This window comes from Sphaeroforma arctica (genome assembly GCF_001186125.1).
Source record: "Sphaeroforma arctica JP610 unplaced genomic scaffold supercont1.131, whole genome shotgun sequence".
Lineage (NCBI taxonomy): Eukaryota > Ichthyosporea > Ichthyophonida > Sphaeroforma > Sphaeroforma arctica.
Genome location: NW_014040427.1, coordinates 10,599 through 28,869, shown reverse-complemented (window position 1 = coordinate 28,869; position 18,271 = coordinate 10,599). Strand labels below are relative to the sequence as shown.

Genomic DNA, 18,271 nt, shown 5'->3' with positions numbered 1-18,271 from the left:
TATATAATACATATATATATATATAATATATATATATATATATATATATATATGTATATAATATATATATATATATTTACCTATGTATATATATTTTCGTATTTATATATATATTATACATATATATGTACATGTATATATTTATACATATATAGATTGACAATATTTTGTGTGCGTGTGCACACATTTATATACTGATTTGTCAACTTTTCCTCTGTATTTTATACAATAGTATTAAATCCCTGTTGTGTTTCCATTTTCAAACTATTATACTTCTATATCCAATTAGTGTGTTCAATGCCTGCGCTTCAGACTAAGGTTGTTGTGTGATCGAAAAGTCTCACCGTATTTGGTGTACAGGTTTTGATTGTATTATCAAGCTCTATATATTAATATTTAAATATCGCTGCTGCGATGGAGGTGTATGAGTTTTACTTGATGGTCGCTGTTTCATTATCGGGGCAGTCATCGCGCTACAACTTTCAATGGCAGTGTAGATATTTAAGGTGTACTGTATATTCTTCATTTACGTGATTTCATGTTTAGCGTGTATTTAGGCTGTTAGTGTATGTTAAAACGTGTAGAGTCCGCTTATTATATCAGAGTGAGACATCACCACCGGTGTACGGCTAAGCTGCTCGACTATATAGTACTAAATTTCTGCTGTCAATTCGTGTCATAGTCGCCACTGTGTGCTATTATCATCTGTACGAGACAACGCCATCAGGATGTGATACAGCCGCTATTTTTATGTGTCACAGATATGATGGTATGTACATAGTCGCCAGTGGGTGTTCTATTGACGAGTTCGCGGTTATGATGCCCTTGGTGCCTGTAAGCGTTTGCTTCGAGAGCCAGAGTCATAGCGGTCAGTATGTACTACCACGTCAGCGCCTTCTACAACTGAAATCGGTGTATGCTACTCTCACCGATTTCGCACTCATCGTCCTGGTCGCCCTTTGCCTTGTCCGACACTACAACGACAGTGTTCTGAATGGAATTGAAATAAAGTGCAGTTAATATCAACTCAAAGCTATGGTATAGAGGGAAGCTTGGGATACAACGTACGTTCAGCAAGTGTTAAATGTGTATGTTGCGCGCATATTTCATAGCACAGACTCATACCGTGTATTCTGGCAAAGAAATTTGCGAATAAACAGAGTACAAATATGTAAGTTTCAGATCGGTCTTGTCCTCTCAAATCTGGGAAATATATATATGTGTGCGTGTATAGAGGCAGTAACCCCTCCACGCACACACACACATATATAGGTATATATGTATATATTCATATACTGTGTACATACACACACACATATATATATGAATACATATACATATATACATACAAGCAAACAAACACACACACACTTATATATATGTATATATGTAAACATATATATCTATATCAATAGATATATAGATAATACAATATACATACACATATGCATAGATGGGGTTCCATCATACAAGTACAATTTACCAAGTATACAATATATAAATTTCCAACACAAGCGAAGCATGCACTATACGTGAGGAAGTATAAATCCTCCTATGCAAATATAGTTTCCGATCGGTGTGTATACTAGAAGCTGTACATTCAGAGCACAGACCCGCGTGTTCTTACTCGGCACCTTCCGACAAACATTTCCAGCAAGTACGTCTACGCGTACAACAGTTTGCAGATTTCATACCCCATTCATAACCACGCCTTCGATGTTGCAATAGATCACATCGTCGTCTTCGTTTTTGGGAAAGGAATATATCACACCATCATCTGAAATGGTCATGTTCGGGCCAACGACACTAGCACTTCCGATCCATAGCGTCTACGTGATTAGAACAAATAGGTTTTAGCCTGAACCATCTACCATCAATATTCACTATCAATACCGGGTTCAACTGGCGAGTGACAAATGACGAGTTCAGTCTAGTTGGTGCTGTTCACGTACATAAACTAAGGCAGTTTTTGATCGCGTATATACTCTGGCGGCATAAATGACAATAATAATGCTGTCGCACAAATAAACATACCGCCGCCCTAGTTGTGTATAGTTTCTTTCGCACGTGATGATGCCAAGTGTTACATATCAACTACGTCGAGATATAAACTTACCGAATCTTCTTGAGATACGATGGCGATGTGGGTGCCGTTGAAGTCGAAATCGGAGTAGTCTGTGAAGCTCACTTGAGGCGGGATTTGTATTTCTTGAACGTGCTTCCAACTGCAAGTGAAGATTAGGAGCCATAGGAAAGAGACAAGAGATGAATATCACTATCTTGGTACTGCAAGTGACGATTAGGAGCCATAGGAAAGACAAGAGATGAATATCACTATCTTGGTACTGCAAGTGACGATTAAGAGCCATAGGAAAGACAAGAAATGAATATCACTATCTTGGTGGTGTGGTGGTGATCGACGTTCGTTGGCACATCCTTCTCCACTATCCGAGGCAACGACGCGCCGGTTACATTGCCGACTCTTTGCCTAAGACAGCCTCGACACAAAATATTCATCCACATACACATGTCCAACAAACCGATTGATAGGCCTACTACCCATGTCTACTACAACATACAATGGCTTGTATAGGGCATCGATGGAAGGTAGGAACGTTTCCAGGCACGTAGTATATGTATGTATCTCTACTGATTGTGCGTGTTTGTATATGTCATCAGTCGGGCTACTTACAGACACTCATCACCACCACCATCATCATCGTCGTCTCCTTCTAAGACTGTCGCCGACACCTCAAAGACCTGTATTCTTCCATTCCCCGATGTTTCTCCCGTATCTCCGTTTTCACAGTAGTTGCCTTCGCAGAGGGCAAACAGATACTGGGGCTCCCCAGGGATAAGTCTACCCAGATATATACCTTCAAAGCCTTTGTTATTGCTCGGCAGTTTGTAATCAAGCTTGCATGTTCGCACGGCGGATTTTTCTGTTTGGAGTTGGGTAGTAGACAAATGCGCGAAGTCTGTATTGAGCTATTTTCATCTGTTTACGGCTGTGTTTTGGTATCGACAATATAGCGGCCAATCTCAACAGGCCTTTAAAATCCATCTCACAGACATTCGCAACTGCAATTAGGTGAGAAATACCATGTTCATCATAACGTCATTCGCCCATCACCATATCGTACATCCACATAACAAAATTGTAAAGGAACGGCATACTTATTGTACACTTACCGTCCCCGCTAATCGTAAACTCGTTTATTACGCCATACTTGTCATCAGCTTCAATTAGAGCCATGAATTGCCCATCGGAAATATATTGCAGCCCCTGTGCAATTGTGTTGAATATATAGGCGTGTGTGTGAGATGACAGTAGTTTGAAACATACACAGTTCACGAAACATAACAAGGGTACCACCGCGATAAGTCAGACAAATACTATCTATGGCACACTTGTACACAGCTTGGTTATAGGAAACTTACGAACGTCGTGTGTGGACACGAGGGTGAGTAAGTTTAGAGAGAGATATGACAACGTTAGAGAGAATACTGCCAGCTTAGAACCCTCCATAAATTAAACTACGCCAGCAGGATGTTTTCTTCTTCATACAAACCCTTTTGTTTTTGGGGCTGCTATTCGGGTACTTGGTGTGGAAAGTGCGTGTGTACACATGTACAATTGGTACCCTTCACATTGTCCGAGTGTAGAATGAGAGTATATGTAGGTATACAATGTACACTCACGAGATGGTACGTGCGCGGGGAACTCTATTACATATATTTTCTAAACGCATGTAACAAATTACATACTTCGTAGCCTATATCGTCGCCCTCCTTTCCCGCTAGATAATTTCGTGAAGATTCATTCTGTATATCAGATACCACACCCACATCTGTTTATGCATGACGAGAGGGTAGTGTTGAATTTATTTCTGGTTCGAAAATGAGGACATCCAGGCCACGCACTGATCTTACGTACATAGGCGGCGAAGTACTTGTGCTTGCTTTCAATGAGTACATGTCAAGGCCTCTATATATAGAGGGTGGCATTTCAATTTCTTATTATAGCTACTTTTCAGAATCAAGGCTTAGTAGAATTGCGCGAGATGCAGATAAACGCTGCGAGTTGATTTCTCGATTGAATCAAATACAACGTACTCAATTTCATTAAAACATACATTCTTTGCTGTCAAATATCGCGTAGTACTGTCCACCAACTTGCGTGACTGAACTGGCCTCCAAATGCTTTGGTGCCCCATCGATGATATCTCGAAATTTTCCTTCTTCCAGAAGCTGTATGTATATATATAATAAGGTACTTTAGATATGTACATATATATATATATATATATATATATGAATTAATATATATATATATATATATGTATTATATAATTATATATATATATATATATATAGTATATATATATATATATGAATTAATATATATATATATATATTATATATATATATATGAATTAATATATATATATATATATTTATATATATGGATGCTCATTTTCATGCTCCTTATACCGTATATGACAGGTGAATCGATCTTCTGTAGGGAGATGTCAATTGACATAAACTAGGCACTTGTACCACTTTAGTATATACATTTATGACCAGTTTCACCACAGACTCCCAATGCAAAATCGTGACAGACTTCGTGCCCATTCTATCAGCACACATTTGCCGCATTCGCAAGCGCGTAATTTACAGACCTTCCGGGTTTTGTGTGGTGCTATTTATACACTAAATGTATCTAACCATTTACTCGTTGTCAATTTAGACAGATGCAAACAGTTCAGAAGTTGTATACTATATGTGCGTCTTTGATATACGTGATCAGAACTGGATGAAAGTAACAAACAAAAAGTCAGCCCGCCATTTCAAATTCCATTTTATGGTATTCAATTTCACGCGAGGATTGAGTATTGACACAAATCAACTTTGTTAAAGTCAATTTCAATGTTGTACAAGTGTAGCTTCTCCCACATGATATTCAGCAGACGTTTTCCACTATATCAACGACAAACAGACATGAAATCAAGATATAAACAGAATGCATGATGAACAGCACTTACTTTGCGTGTACTACCCTTACGACGTTTATATAGCATTCGGCACGGAATTCGCTACAAAAGTGTGTGTGTTATTGGGCTTGCTTGTGTATGAAACATATTGCTGTAAACAGATTAACAGAAGGGTTTTCACCAAATTTCAAAATACTATTTCCAAAATGTTAAACACTCACCGTTAATTCCATGACAGCTGGTGCGGCTTGTGCATACGCAGCTAGAACTAGTACCACTGGCAAACAGTTAACCATGTTCTTATATAAATGGATAATATAAATTCTTTATGTGCAATTATTGTTTTTGTGATCTATAGACCCAGCGAACTTTATTTATTTATACAGACAGTGATGTCCATCGGATCCACAATTCCACAATCCTGAATCCACACACTTATTAAATATCCAATTCCCACAACGCGCGTCAGCCGTCAGGCCGTCAGCTGTCTCACTGTGTCCGGTAAATAGGCAAACAGTGCCACTTTGGTCTGTGACTTTACGCCTTACGGTCTCGTGAGCTTTTTTGGAGGTAAACAATCTATTTCTTTTAAAAAATTGAATTTGTTCATCATACATAAATTACACTAAATAAATAGAACCAAAATTGTATTTTGTTTCTTAAAAAAATTGATATAGCCTTCATCATGTATTAGTATTTACATAAATAGGTTATGGGACAAAATCAATATATAAAAATAAAATAAAAGATACAAAAAAACTATTTACTCGTGAGTCGTGACAACCATGGCCTGAATAGATAAAAGCAATGACAACCTTATTTAAAAACAAATATCAAAATCACTGTTTTTTATAAAACAAACCAAAAAATAGATAAATAAATATGTATTTATCTGTTTGTCTGTCATCCAGCTACAACAAGAGTCAACAACTAATAAGGCCTTTCGAGTTTCGAGATCCAGATACATAGTCATATGAATATGGTACAGTATCGGGATTCGGGATACATACGGAATACGGTAGTACCCCCTACTCCCAGTAGCCATTATTAATTCAGTGATTCATGATTCTCCGTCATCACTCTCTCTCAGTCTCAGTTTCTCAGCTACGCTCTACTCTAGCTAGTAGTCTTGTGACAGAGTGTTGTATGAGAATCTCGGAATACTGAATAGTCGAGTAGAGTCTATTAGAGACAGAGGTCTCCCTGGGGGACTCTGCTGTAATTTTTCTTAAAAATTACGATGTCGCAGAGAATTGATTTCCGCTCGATACTTAAATATTCCACCCCCGTCCCCTGGGCCCCACCACAAGCAGAGAGACTGAGAGAGAGATGAGGGTGTGATGACTGATGAGTGTGACTCCGTGCATGACTAATACAAACTAATTTCTGCTCCGACTTCAGTAACAACAGATCAAACTTCTACTCGCATTTTAATATACACAAAGTGAAAGAAATCAATTTACTATTTAGCACAAGAAACAGGAAACTCCGGAGTCCGGAAGCCGGGGCCCGAATATGGAAGCGGGATGGCTGAATAGTGAAAAAAGTAAAGTGTAAACTGAACTTGTTGATTTGTCATTTGTGAAGATTGAAGAAGCATTTTGTACGAAAATATATATAATGAGCATAGTTTCGAGTATTGTTTTTTTTTAAAAATAAATGGTTTTTATCGTTTATCTTATCTTGATCTGTATAATTTTATTTTTATAAAAAAACCCCCGTTATATTTGAGCTTTGTGGGAAAAAGACAAAAAGTTGCTGGATTGTTTTTTATGTATTACAAATTTACAATTGATAGAAAAACTATGTAAATGTAAATATTTACAAAGCATAATACTCAGACATAGCCTAGAACAAATGTTTTCTGAAAAAGAACATATTCAGGAGGCTACTATGTCAGAAAATAGATGAAAACCCAACTCAGCCCTCCAGGCCTATAACCCTTCACCAAGCAGTCACTATCACACATCAGTCCATCACTCACTTCAAGATAGGAACGACTTTACCAAAGAGTCGAGGTAAATGTGGTTTTAAACAATAAACGTACACCCAAAATGACCGGAGGCGCAGGCAGTCCAATTTGAACTTGATTAGGTGCGTACAATGTCCTCTCAAAGTTATAGCTGTTGGTAGAGGCGAGGGTCTCAAAAATAATAGAGAATCAACCTGTATCCGATCAGGACCAGACACAGGCAGATAAATACATTCTGAAGTGCGGCAAGTACGTACGAAACATATTGAAAGATTCTTTTGAAAGCTACGGAAATATGTGATCAACATTAGAGCTTAATGTTATTGAAGTATATAGTCAGTCTATTTAAGCCGCAGTATTTAATTCTCAAATTCATGTCCTGCGCGGTACGACCAATATATTGTCCTCCTAAGATAGCATGATGATATTTCAGAGATATATGACGGTTCTAGTATATTCTTGCGCCGTATGTACGGGTGTGTGTGTTCTGCGTTAGGTTATTGTTTGATTAACTCCCACGTTATGCGCGTGATATATTCGATCCGTCTGCGTTAAAGACGGACGATGATGAAAGTTTGGACACAGGTAGTACATCAGGCAATACATCGCAGATACGGTGTAAGCCACACCATATACGTGAGCCGAAGTGTAGTCGCTTTCCCCACTCTGCAGTCTACGTTGAACGGTAGTGCTTTCTACATCATCTTCGGATACTTGACCGAATTGTGCCAGCTCATTTCATTCGCATTATCAATACGAGTTGAACAATGCCAAGCAGTCGCAACGAAAAGGGGCAGACATTTGTATAAAAGGGAGATGTCACCTAAGACTTCTCACAGCTCCGGCAAAGTGAATTGTATAGTAATTCCCAAATCGGTTACTTCAGAGACACCTGCTTCTAAAAGATAATTGTAATGGGTCCCTCGACTAACTTAAAATAGACGCAAGTCTCTCTGTACAGCTATGGCTCTCATTACGTGAGCACGAACCCAGAGTATTCATCAGCGAGCTGCTATAAATGGTTATCCGCCTAGCAGACACCATAGCAGTATTCCCGGCGCTCAACAAGGCATCGGACATACTCTAACTATGCGAATGAGAATGTATGCTTCGGTCAAGATTGTGTGCTTACAATCGCCCATTCTCAACAATACAGCCTATCATCGTGGTGCACGCGTGTCACACCCGGCTCTACCTGCGCAACCATATTCACATCGGTTTCCCAATGATATGTTCGGGTGCGGATGTGGGACCGTTGTATGTACTATAACATTATGCGCAGAGTTGATCCTGGGCACAACTGCAGAAAGGTGAATGGGAGTACTTGATGTAAAATTCCTGTTCAGTGCCGAACTTCGGGTTCGGGAAAGAAGTGGAGATATCTCTGGTAGGCTAGAAACTTGGTCATCAATTTCAGCACTTATTTGCAACATTGATAATGTTCGGTGTTGGCGAAATGCGGTCATAGATCCATATAAGCCACCGGCTCAAACTCCAGCAGACACCACATGATCACGACGAAGGTATCACATAATAAGCGCCCAGTTTAGAGAGCCGTGAAAGTTGGGTGGCGTATAAGCCGGCCAGGTACAAGAGTGCAACACATTGGACCGCTATCACCGCGTAGTACAAAACCTTATGCCTCGTGGACAGCTGTAGCCGGGCGGTGTAGTCCTGCGCGATTGACTTCTGTATGGCGATTGCTTCTAGGTGAGTCTCAGCCTCCTCCTCGTCCGTCCCAACTTCGCGGTCTGTTCCGTGTTGCGATAACGATGAGCATAATATGAACGCAAATGTAGCAAAACTCACAGACTACTAAGGGTTTGCAAACGATGCGAAATTTATATCTACAAGCACCTTAATGATGCAGTTTTGTCTCTATGTCATAATCATGGAAAAAAGTCTTTTCAACTAGGCTTAATCAGCATCAATCTGCAAGCAGGTTAAGGTAAGACTAATGGAAGGGACTTCAACGGGATGGTGAAATGGATGGATATTGTATTGAAACCTTTCACTTGTGTACATGCACATACAACATGTTTCTATAACTTTAGGAAAGACGTTGATTGAAAGCTTTCCTTCGCTCAAGCATACCTAGGGAACGTAAACTAGAGCCCACTCGAGCCACCATACCAATAGAGCAGTTCAACCAATACGGCTAGTACTGAAGACCTACCCACACACATCTCAACAACCCAGTGAAAAACATCAGAGCACACACACGTTGAAACACAGCACCCCACCCCACCCACACCGCTGTAGCTATAGACCAGTTCAACCAATACGGCTACTATTGAAGACCTACTTACAGGCATATCAACAACTCAGTGAAAAACATCAGAACACACAGACGTTGAAGCAAACACCCCACCCCACTCACACCGCTGTAGCTATAAAGCAGTTCAACCAATAAGGATACGACTAAAGAACTACTCTTAGACATGTCAACAACCCACAGTGAAATACATCAGAGCACTCACACGTTGACACACACTACCCCACCCACCTCGCTGTAGATCCCATGTACCGGCAGTTGGCATGTTGGTAAACAAAGGACTGCTGTGCAGCATCTTGGCCCGGCAGTTGAGTATCGCCTTGGGCGGGGGACGGTCTGTGGCATTCTGGCCACATGCGGAGGTGATGGGGTCACTGCCTGCGGATAGCGTGGAGGAGAGGGAGACGATGATAATTGGGCATGTATGCTATGTGTGCTTACCGGTTGCTTGGTTGATATGTGCACACTTGGTGCTTGTTTATGAATGTTGCTTGTTCATGTGGACTTCAGAATAAGGAAGTTAATGTTTGGAAAGAAACATACTTATAATACACAAATCGGGAGACGATGGTAGCACGAGCACAAGTCACTCTAGAGTATGTTGAGCTCTATCTCAATATACTATAGCACACATCCATCACAAGATTCGTGCAGATCTCATGAATGACGATGGAGTGTGACATCTCATTTCTTTGGCACGCGTATGTATTTTCATGGGAAAAAAAACAAACCCTTTGGCAAATACACACCCTTGATCACAAACAATGTGGACGCGAATCTAGCCATACTCACTCAAAATAATCGCCCTGGCACAAGCACGTATGCACCGCTACTCTCGTCAGTAGGGTTGGCAGCCTGCAGCCAGCCAGCTGTTGAGTAGCACTTTCAACTAAAGCATACGATACGCACATGATCACATATACACATGCAAACACACGGGCTTATGCGCCCCCTCATATATCCGACGATAAGCACAGGTACAGACAGAAACGCAGACTCGGACACTCAACCCATACCCTCGCACACAACCACACACTCCACCCATACACACATATATCCATATACACGCACACATGCATTATTCACGCTCACCTACATACTTGCGTATATGCGCGTGCATGTATGTACCAGTACAGTCCCTTCGCGTACACCACAGGATGTGCACGTTCACTTACTTGAATCACCGGGAAGTAGGCCCATCAGCCTCTCACGCTTGCCAGTTTTCGGACTCCCGGATGCTGAATATTACAAATTGACACCAAACAAGTACAAGGACTATGCAAGAATGCCCATGATGAAACTCATGACAACGATTTACACACAGTGAGCTGTATATATTACAAAATTGAAAAGATTACACAACACACACGATCTAATATGATATCACAGATTAGCACACAACATACATGATTAAATATGATATCTTAAATTTGTAGACATCACACACGATCTAATATGATATCACAGATTAGCACACAACATACATGATTAAATATGATATCTTAAATTAGTAGACATCACACATGATTAAATATGATATCTCAGATTAGCACACAACATACATCATTAAATATGACATCTGAAATAGAGTACACAAACACACATAAGTGAATATGATCTCTGACGCTTGTACTATATTGCACAAAACACACAAAACTCACGAGCATGTAAAGCAATCTATCATAGACCCTGCGCACATAGTGGTCAAACATACCCGAAATTCCACTCACATGCCGGAAGATTTTCCTGATTTTGTCCCGTTTGCCCAATTTGGGGCTCGAACTACTGGCAGAAGACATACTCGTGCCCGTACTTGTTTTGCTTGGGAGGCGCTCGATTTTGGACTTTTGGCTGTTGAGCGTTCTAGTGCTTGGTGTCACGCCCGGAACTTTGAATTCGCTACTCCCATTGGGTGTTTTGGGAGGGCTGGCGGTACCAAATGCCTCCTAAAATTGGCCCACACCATTGGTTTATGTTAACTACTGTTATCTAGTCACTGACATTGACATAGTATGGCATACAGGTGATAGGTATTGCTATAGTAGAATCCTGTGAATTAGTCCACACCATTGACTTACATTCAAGCGATTGTTATACATTCACTGACCTTGACATTGTACTACGGATAGATAGTAGGTAATGCTATGGTAACAAGTTGCAATCAGAAGTCCATATGCTGCGAGCTATCCCACGCTCAGGCCCAGACTAGAAGAAGTGACCTGTGTCAAATCGCTGATGATTCTCCATGCGATACACAGTACTAGCGTCATCTAATTATTAATTTGCATACAATATAACAGAGCATACGCTACATTCCAAAACTTTTGCTTATATTTTATATTGTGAATGGCATAGATATAGGGGAAACTTTCTGTGCGTGGCTATGCATATGCACTCACCTCGATGCCATGGTCAGAAACGTTGTTATCTCTACAGACTCTACCCGTACTTCTGGTTCTAGTACGAACTTTAGGACATCACCATATTTTATGTTCAACTTTACATATGCATTCTTCCATGCCATGGTCAGGACCATTATTATCTCTACAAACGCTACTAGTACGATCGGCTCTATAGTGTATTACTAGCACATAACCCTATTCTCCGTACGACTACACGTACACACATATATACACCTATCTCAATGCCGTGGTCAGGACCATTGCTATCTCTATAAATGATACTCATGCCGTACTGTAGTGCTAGCACATATAATTCTATTCTCCATGCGACTACACATATATACACCTACCTCAATGCCGTTGTCAGGACCATTGTCATCAGAAGACAAGTGAATGGCTGTGGTATGCATCGCATGCACAGTGTCCTGGGCATCGTAGTAGTAGAATAGTAGCACGTGGTACGAGGGATTGGGGTATCTGTGATATATGATATGTGATGTATGGCTGGTGAGTGTAACGTATAATAACTCATGAGCATGATATACATTGGGGTGTCTGTGATATGTGATATGTGATGTATGGCTGGTGAGTGTAACGTATAATAACTAATGAGAATGACACACATTGGGGTGTCTGTGATATGTGATATGAGATGTATGGCTGGTGAGTGCAACGTATATTGACAAATGAAGGAGATACATACATTGTTATACAATACGCTCTGGACTCTCAAACTACGGGTTAGATCACGTGTATGAAACAGATACAGTGTATCCGAGGACATATGCATTGCGATAGTCAGCGGCATAGTACTTGGTCTGTCGGTGTAACGAACAGGCAAGCTTCAATCAAACTCAATGCATTGTAAAATAAATCAGAGCCTGCTTGAATAAATTTGCATCGTCACGGGCGAATTCTGTATGAGGGAACACCCTATGCATAGGTGTCTGTATGTACCAAAAACTACCGTCAATTCAATGTATACTACGATGAGGTAGACTACATATATGTGCTTGTTTCATGAAAGCAAGTCCGAGTTTCCCCACACTCGGTTGTAGCTGTACTTATTCAGAATACACTGACAGGGCTGTCCGATGTTTAGGCCACTCGACACACAGGAACCGCATACCCGGCACCAACTAGCCCTCATATATGCAAACTATATGCACAACGTCAACTCAAGATATGCTCGGGCAGCAAAGGAAAACGCATACTTCGTGACAGGCGTAGCTATCAACATACGCACAGTCACATGTTCTGTATATTTGACACACAAAGACAAGCCAAACATGGGTATCCTCTCCCGAAGTCAGCTTACTCTCGTATACCGTGCATTTTCAGACGGACAGTCAGATCGCACAGTCTAGGGGATCAAACACCATATACATGTGCGTGTATATTCAATAGATACTGGGAAGTGGTCACAACAGAGTGAGTTGGCATACTTAGAGTAGTCAGGCGACCCCTTATTCGCATTCACACCCTCGCCCTGCGCGTCCAGTTGTACGACTGATCTAAAGGAGCGTGCTTGGAGTTGCTGTAGCTCTAGCCTTGGAAGCTTGCCTGGGCGAAACCAACATCAAATAGTGCTGCTAAGTTCACAATGGTATTCAGCATACAGCAATAAGTAAACCCGTAGTAGGGTCTAATAGCAGTGAAGGCAAATAGAACAATATACAGAACACAGATAATATCGGCAGCCATGTTGCCGAGAGTGTGTGCAAAGTTGTGCTTGAACGTGTATAAATCAAATAATGGTAAAGATTGTCAACAATGTCAGTATATATATATATATATATATATANATATATATACTATACTATACATACAAACTATATATATATATATATATTATATATATATATATATATATAGACACATACATAAATACATCATACATACATACATACATACGTACACACATATATATATTAAAATACACACACATACACACACACACACATATATATATAAATACATATATAAATATATGTATATATATACATATATATTTATACATACATACATATATATATATATATACATATAAATAATATATATAAATATATATACATATAAATAATATATATAAATATATATATATATATATAAATATACAGACATACAGACACAGACACAGACACAGACACAAACATATACATATATATATACTGAGATTTCCTTATATAAGCCACAGGCACACACAAACACAGGCACACAGACATACAGACACGCACATACACATATATCTAGATATATAAATATATCATATGTTAAGTTGGAATTGTACAGCATCCAGAAGCAGGATGTCAATGTGATAGCTGCACAAAAGTAGTTCTCTTATAAACGCAATTACGACTACCACACGGAAACTCCCAGCAGTATATAGCTGGACTAATTATAAACTCAAGAAAAGTAGGAAATGAAGACAGGACCATCCTATAAACAGGTGTCTCTGCAACGACATTACTTTTCAGGCCGAAACATGTCGATGACCACTACTTATCTACTCACATCCACCGCTATACGTCAGTGCCACTACTCAAACCAGCCTCTATACGCCAGTGTGTTCCGGGAATAGGGGCCGATAATCAATACACTTTATATTCATAGCCTTGTGTCACCCATATCATACCTTTGACAGGGCGGGGCATGTCGGCTTCTGTGAAACCCGGGTTGACGAATGGGTCCACTTGGGCACACAGAAAGTACAGCTCAGAGTTTGGTAGATCGGTCTTGATCAAGGTTCTAAACCTAAGCCATATGTATTCGCCAATTGGGCAGTTAGTAAAAGCTACTGGCTACACTACTGTGAGCCAGAAGACAGGGATGCGAGCCTGTGACTGAGCATGTACTATAAACAGGTAGCTAAGGGTGCGCGAAATGCCTGCGCTAACATTAGATGCCTACCGAATGAGGATATATGTCATAACCCGTTTAGTTGTCACTACTATGCAGCATCAGCAGCCTCTCGACGATATCAGCAACACGAAATTGCCAATTTTAACTAGACTATTAGTATATCTAGAGTTCGATCGGACACCAACCAGAGGCAAGGTTGATTATTAAACTCTTTCACACAGTATAAGGAATGGATAGAGGGTATCCCCAGAGCTGGCACTGTACTTTAGCATGTAACCAGGAAACACCCCACACACTGAACCCACTCACCTAGCCTGTACCAGCAAGAATGAGTGTGATAACATGTCAATAACTCGTGGGTAATGCACATAACAATACCACAAATATAGACTATCCACACAGCTGCTCAGGAAATTCGGCATGCAACAGCAAAGTGACAAACATCGCACACTGACACTCAGTCATAACTACACGAGTGAGTGTGAGTGTACTAATATGGCTCATTCTCAAGGTATAAATACAATACAACGACACGAAAGTGAACTACACACACAGCTGTCTTTGTAATGTACTAAGTAGCAACTAAGACACACCCCTCAGAATGACCCCAATTGCCAGTGCATACATCAGTGAATACTAGCTTGATTATACGACTCTTTCTCATGGTATACGTGTACACAATGGTTATCCACGCAACTGCCACTACAACAAACACATGTAACGGTCAAACCACATCTCTCATTCCGATCCAACTCACCAGTGCTTGGAATACGTATTGAAGTGAGTAGTTGAAGGTTCCTTGCTCGCATAGTCGCACAGATCAGGTACAGCCTCAAAAGGCAGGCGGCGTAGTGAGTATTTGCTGCCATCGACATCCTCCACCTCATGATCGAAGTACTCCAGTCTGACCTTTCCGGTGAATTGATCATACGGATATATGAACCTGCTTGACTTGTTTCCCATCGTGTCTCTTGTATGTACTTAACGTTGATGTGTTTATTTGCTGGCTACGATTGTAGCGTTTCTTAATTACGGTCGCAACACAAGAGTTGTGCCAACGGTGAATGGCTTGAATTGAACGCGTTTCAAGGGACTATACAGTGTAAAAAACCACACCATAGCGATTAGCCTACTTCCAGGTGTCTGCAGTGATGAGATACAATGCACCGGCAGAGGTTACCAGGTCTGTAACACACTATGTTCAAAGCAAAACACACTAGGTAGTATGTACAAACTATGACCTACACGACAGTATGAAAGTAGTATGCTATAAATAATAAAAATGTTTGCGATGTACCAGTATCCAGCAGACAGCAGTATTTACATAGGCAGTGCATAGGCCTCATTATTTACAAAAAAAAGTAGGGAAGGAGGTGTCCGTCCTTTTTGGGTATATTCGTCCTAACCAAAAGAAAGTCAGCTGACCTCAGTCATCTGACATCTCGACCTCCGAGTCAGCTGTGCAAATATTGATAGACTATGCGACAGTATTTATCAGAGACTGTCAGAGATATTAATATTTAGTGAGAGTGTGAGGCGCATGAGACTACTATGGAGAGTCGCTTAAGCCTTAAGGTCCGAAACTCTTCATTCTGATACCAATTGGAGCATAAATAGCAAAAGTCGTGGCGATAAAACACATCGGCGACGTATTTTAAGATCAATATCTGTCTAGATTACCCCCAGAAATTGACACCGGGAAAATTTATCGGCTGACCAAGGAAACATACTACACAGCGTACCCAGATCAAAGATGTATACACAGCATGCACCTATACGACAGGTTCGAATGGATACAACTCCAGTGACGATACTGATGCGTCGGTTGTGGCGCATCGCTACCGATAAGCCTCTAAGGCGAATCGATCTCCCAGAGCGGGCCCGATTGAAAACATGTTCAAGTACGAGTCCCGATAACGAATGAGATCAAGAACAATTACTCAATAAGCAGCCAGTCCTTTTGGAACGGCGTATGTATTTACAGCGGAATTCCGATTTAGTGTTGGGACGCAGACAACGCTGGTGTATGAGGCTGTATCATTCCGAGTATTAAGTAGTTTTCTGTGTGTGAATGAGATAAGTGTAAGCTCCATGCGGAACCAATTGTATCTGTCGCTCTCATCGAGACAGTTTCCCCCTGAGTACATTCTCGAGGCAGAAGTCAATATCATTCTGCGAATGTTCTCCCGGTTATATCTTAGTCGATTGGTCAATAGCCTACGCAGGCAAAAGGTCAGGAGCCCTGGTGAATTCCACAGCAGAATCGTGACATCATAAAGTCAAAATAAGAGGCTGCCAACGGTGATCAACACTGCCTAATACACAAGTCGAAAGTGGTCTCACAACGACATACTTGCTAGTCTTGTATGCGAATTGCAGCAGACGCTAGTCTGCGTGTCGAGACTCTACACGCGCTTCAGTAGACTGCAGATGCCACTAAAAGAAGTTTAAACAAGACAAACAGTACTGTGTGTGACAATTGTCTGTGACCTACATCACCTGCTGAATCACCATTCAATAACATACAATCGCCTGCTTCATATTTTTAACACAACAGATGATATTTTGCGTCATCTATCTTTTTTGAAACAAGACTTCATATCAGCACTCCACACCGCCTTCCCATCTGAATTCCGGGCCGTTGAAATAGCGTTCAGATGTGAGATGTCTCGCGTTATTTATAAGTATGTGCGGAATGGTGGGATTTTTGTAAAAAAAACAAAAAAACAAACAAAATGTATCGTATTTAGGATTGTTTTGAAATAATATTTGACAGCTTAGCATTTTCACGTGGCACAGGTAGTCCCTATGATTTATTACATATTTACATTCTTTTGTATATTCTGCACGTGCGGGGCGTCAGCAATTTTTCGATTGCGCGGAATGTCAATTCCCTCCTGACTTCAGTGAGTCGTACCATTTGCTTTGTGAACAGGAATCCTTGTGACAATCTTTGCGTACGAGCTGTGATATTTATTTAAAGTGGCATGCTGCCTCATCTCTTCACAGTCACGTTATTAAGTATTCAGCTGACTCAAATAGTTAAAAACATAATTTGCCAATAAACGAGCCATAAAGCACGATGGTGAAGCAAGCATCTCTGGGTCGAATTATTCAGGATGATGAGGATGATAACAAAGTATTCTCCACATTCCGGCGGCAAGAAGGCTTGAACTTCATAGTGTGTCCACTGACCAACGAGAAGTGGCGTAAGGATGTCACCACGTGCATTGGAGAAAAACGCGAACCCCCTGTACTCGATAGAGACCACGTGCGTGTCATAGATGTGCAGAATAACCATCACACTGTTGGCATGGTATCGCCTTTCTTGGCCCTGCACTCCAAGTCTCAGTTTGTACGGGAGAGCTTCCAGCATGTATTCAAGTATGTATAGTGAGATGTATAGATTGCAGTACTGGCTTGGACCGTGTGAGACATACAACCCAATACGACGCTCCTTTACTGTAACTTTAGACACTGACGTGTACGTGCGATATGCTGCTTCAGATTTGGAAATATGCACTTTTACGCATTGAATACATACATGTACACATTTAAAGTAAAAACACACGTACAAACATTTCTAGTTATAGACTGGTATATATATATATATATATAATATATTACATATATATATATATGTATATATATATATATATACATATATTAATATATATATATATATATATATATATATATATATATACACACACACACACACACACACACACACACACACACACACACACACACACACACACACACA

The 18,271-nt window shown here is 40.4% G+C and overlaps 3 protein-coding genes across 3 annotated transcripts in view; 1 reads left to right on the top strand and 2 right to left on the bottom strand.

Annotated features, from left to right (window-relative positions):
- Positions 1–196: 196 nt before the first annotated feature.
- On the bottom strand, positions 197–5,357 carry SARC_02805 (hypothetical protein). The gene is made up of 8 exons (XM_014303411.1): positions 5,216–5,357; positions 4,137–4,251; positions 3,769–3,851; positions 3,193–3,286; positions 2,693–2,942; positions 2,117–2,225; positions 1,695–1,829; positions 197–990 (listed from the first exon to the last, which is right to left on the bottom strand). The coding sequence occupies exons 1-8, from the start codon at positions 5,288–5,290 to the stop codon at positions 898–900; spliced, it is 954 nt and encodes a 317-aa protein (XP_014158886.1). The 5' UTR covers positions 5,291–5,357; the 3' UTR covers positions 197–897.
- Positions 5,358–7,315: 1,958 nt separating this feature from the next.
- Positions 7,316–15,478, bottom strand: SARC_02804 (hypothetical protein). The gene is made up of 8 exons (XM_014303410.1): positions 15,263–15,478; positions 14,279–14,397; positions 13,089–13,206; positions 11,994–12,120; positions 10,956–11,187; positions 10,417–10,479; positions 9,473–9,619; positions 7,316–8,717 (listed from the first exon to the last, which is right to left on the bottom strand). Exons 1-8 carry the CDS (start codon positions 15,466–15,468, stop codon positions 8,479–8,481), a joined length of 1,251 nt encoding a protein of 416 aa, XP_014158885.1. The 5' UTR covers positions 15,469–15,478; the 3' UTR covers positions 7,316–8,478.
- Positions 15,479–17,587: 2,109 nt separating this feature from the next.
- SARC_02803 (hypothetical protein) overlaps positions 17,588–18,271 on the top strand; it is a gene marked incomplete at both ends in the record, with an annotated part of 10,897 nt that continues 10,213 nt past the window's right edge. Inside the window, one exon of the mRNA XM_014303409.1 lies at positions 17,588–17,889. Coding sequence (XP_014158884.1) covers positions 17,588–17,889 — 302 coding nt within the window. The remainder of the gene's footprint in view (positions 17,890–18,271) is intronic.

Coding starts and splice junctions, on each gene's coding strand:
- SARC_02805 (XM_014303411.1), bottom strand. CDS start 5,290: ATGGTTAACTGTTTGCCAGTGGTACTAGTTCTAGCTGCGTATGCACAA. Junction 2,226..2,692: donor GGTGGTGGTGATGAGTGTCT/GTAAGTAGCCCG, acceptor CTTCACTTGCAG/TTGGAAGCACGTTCAAGAAA. Junction 991..1,694: donor AAGGCGTGGTTATGAATGGG/GTATGAAATCTG, acceptor AATTCCATTCAG/AACACTGTCGTTGTAGTGTC.
- SARC_02804 (XM_014303410.1), bottom strand. CDS start 15,468: ATGGGAAACAAGTCAAGCAGGTTCATATATCCGTATGATCAATTCACC. Junction 14,398..15,262: donor AATACGTATTCCAAGCACTG/GTGAGTTGGATC, acceptor CATATGGCTTAG/GTTTAGAACCTTGATCAAGA. Junction 11,188..11,993: donor GTCCTGACAACGGCATTGAG/GTAGGTGTATAT, acceptor GGCCAATTTTAG/GAGGCATTTGGTACCGCCAG.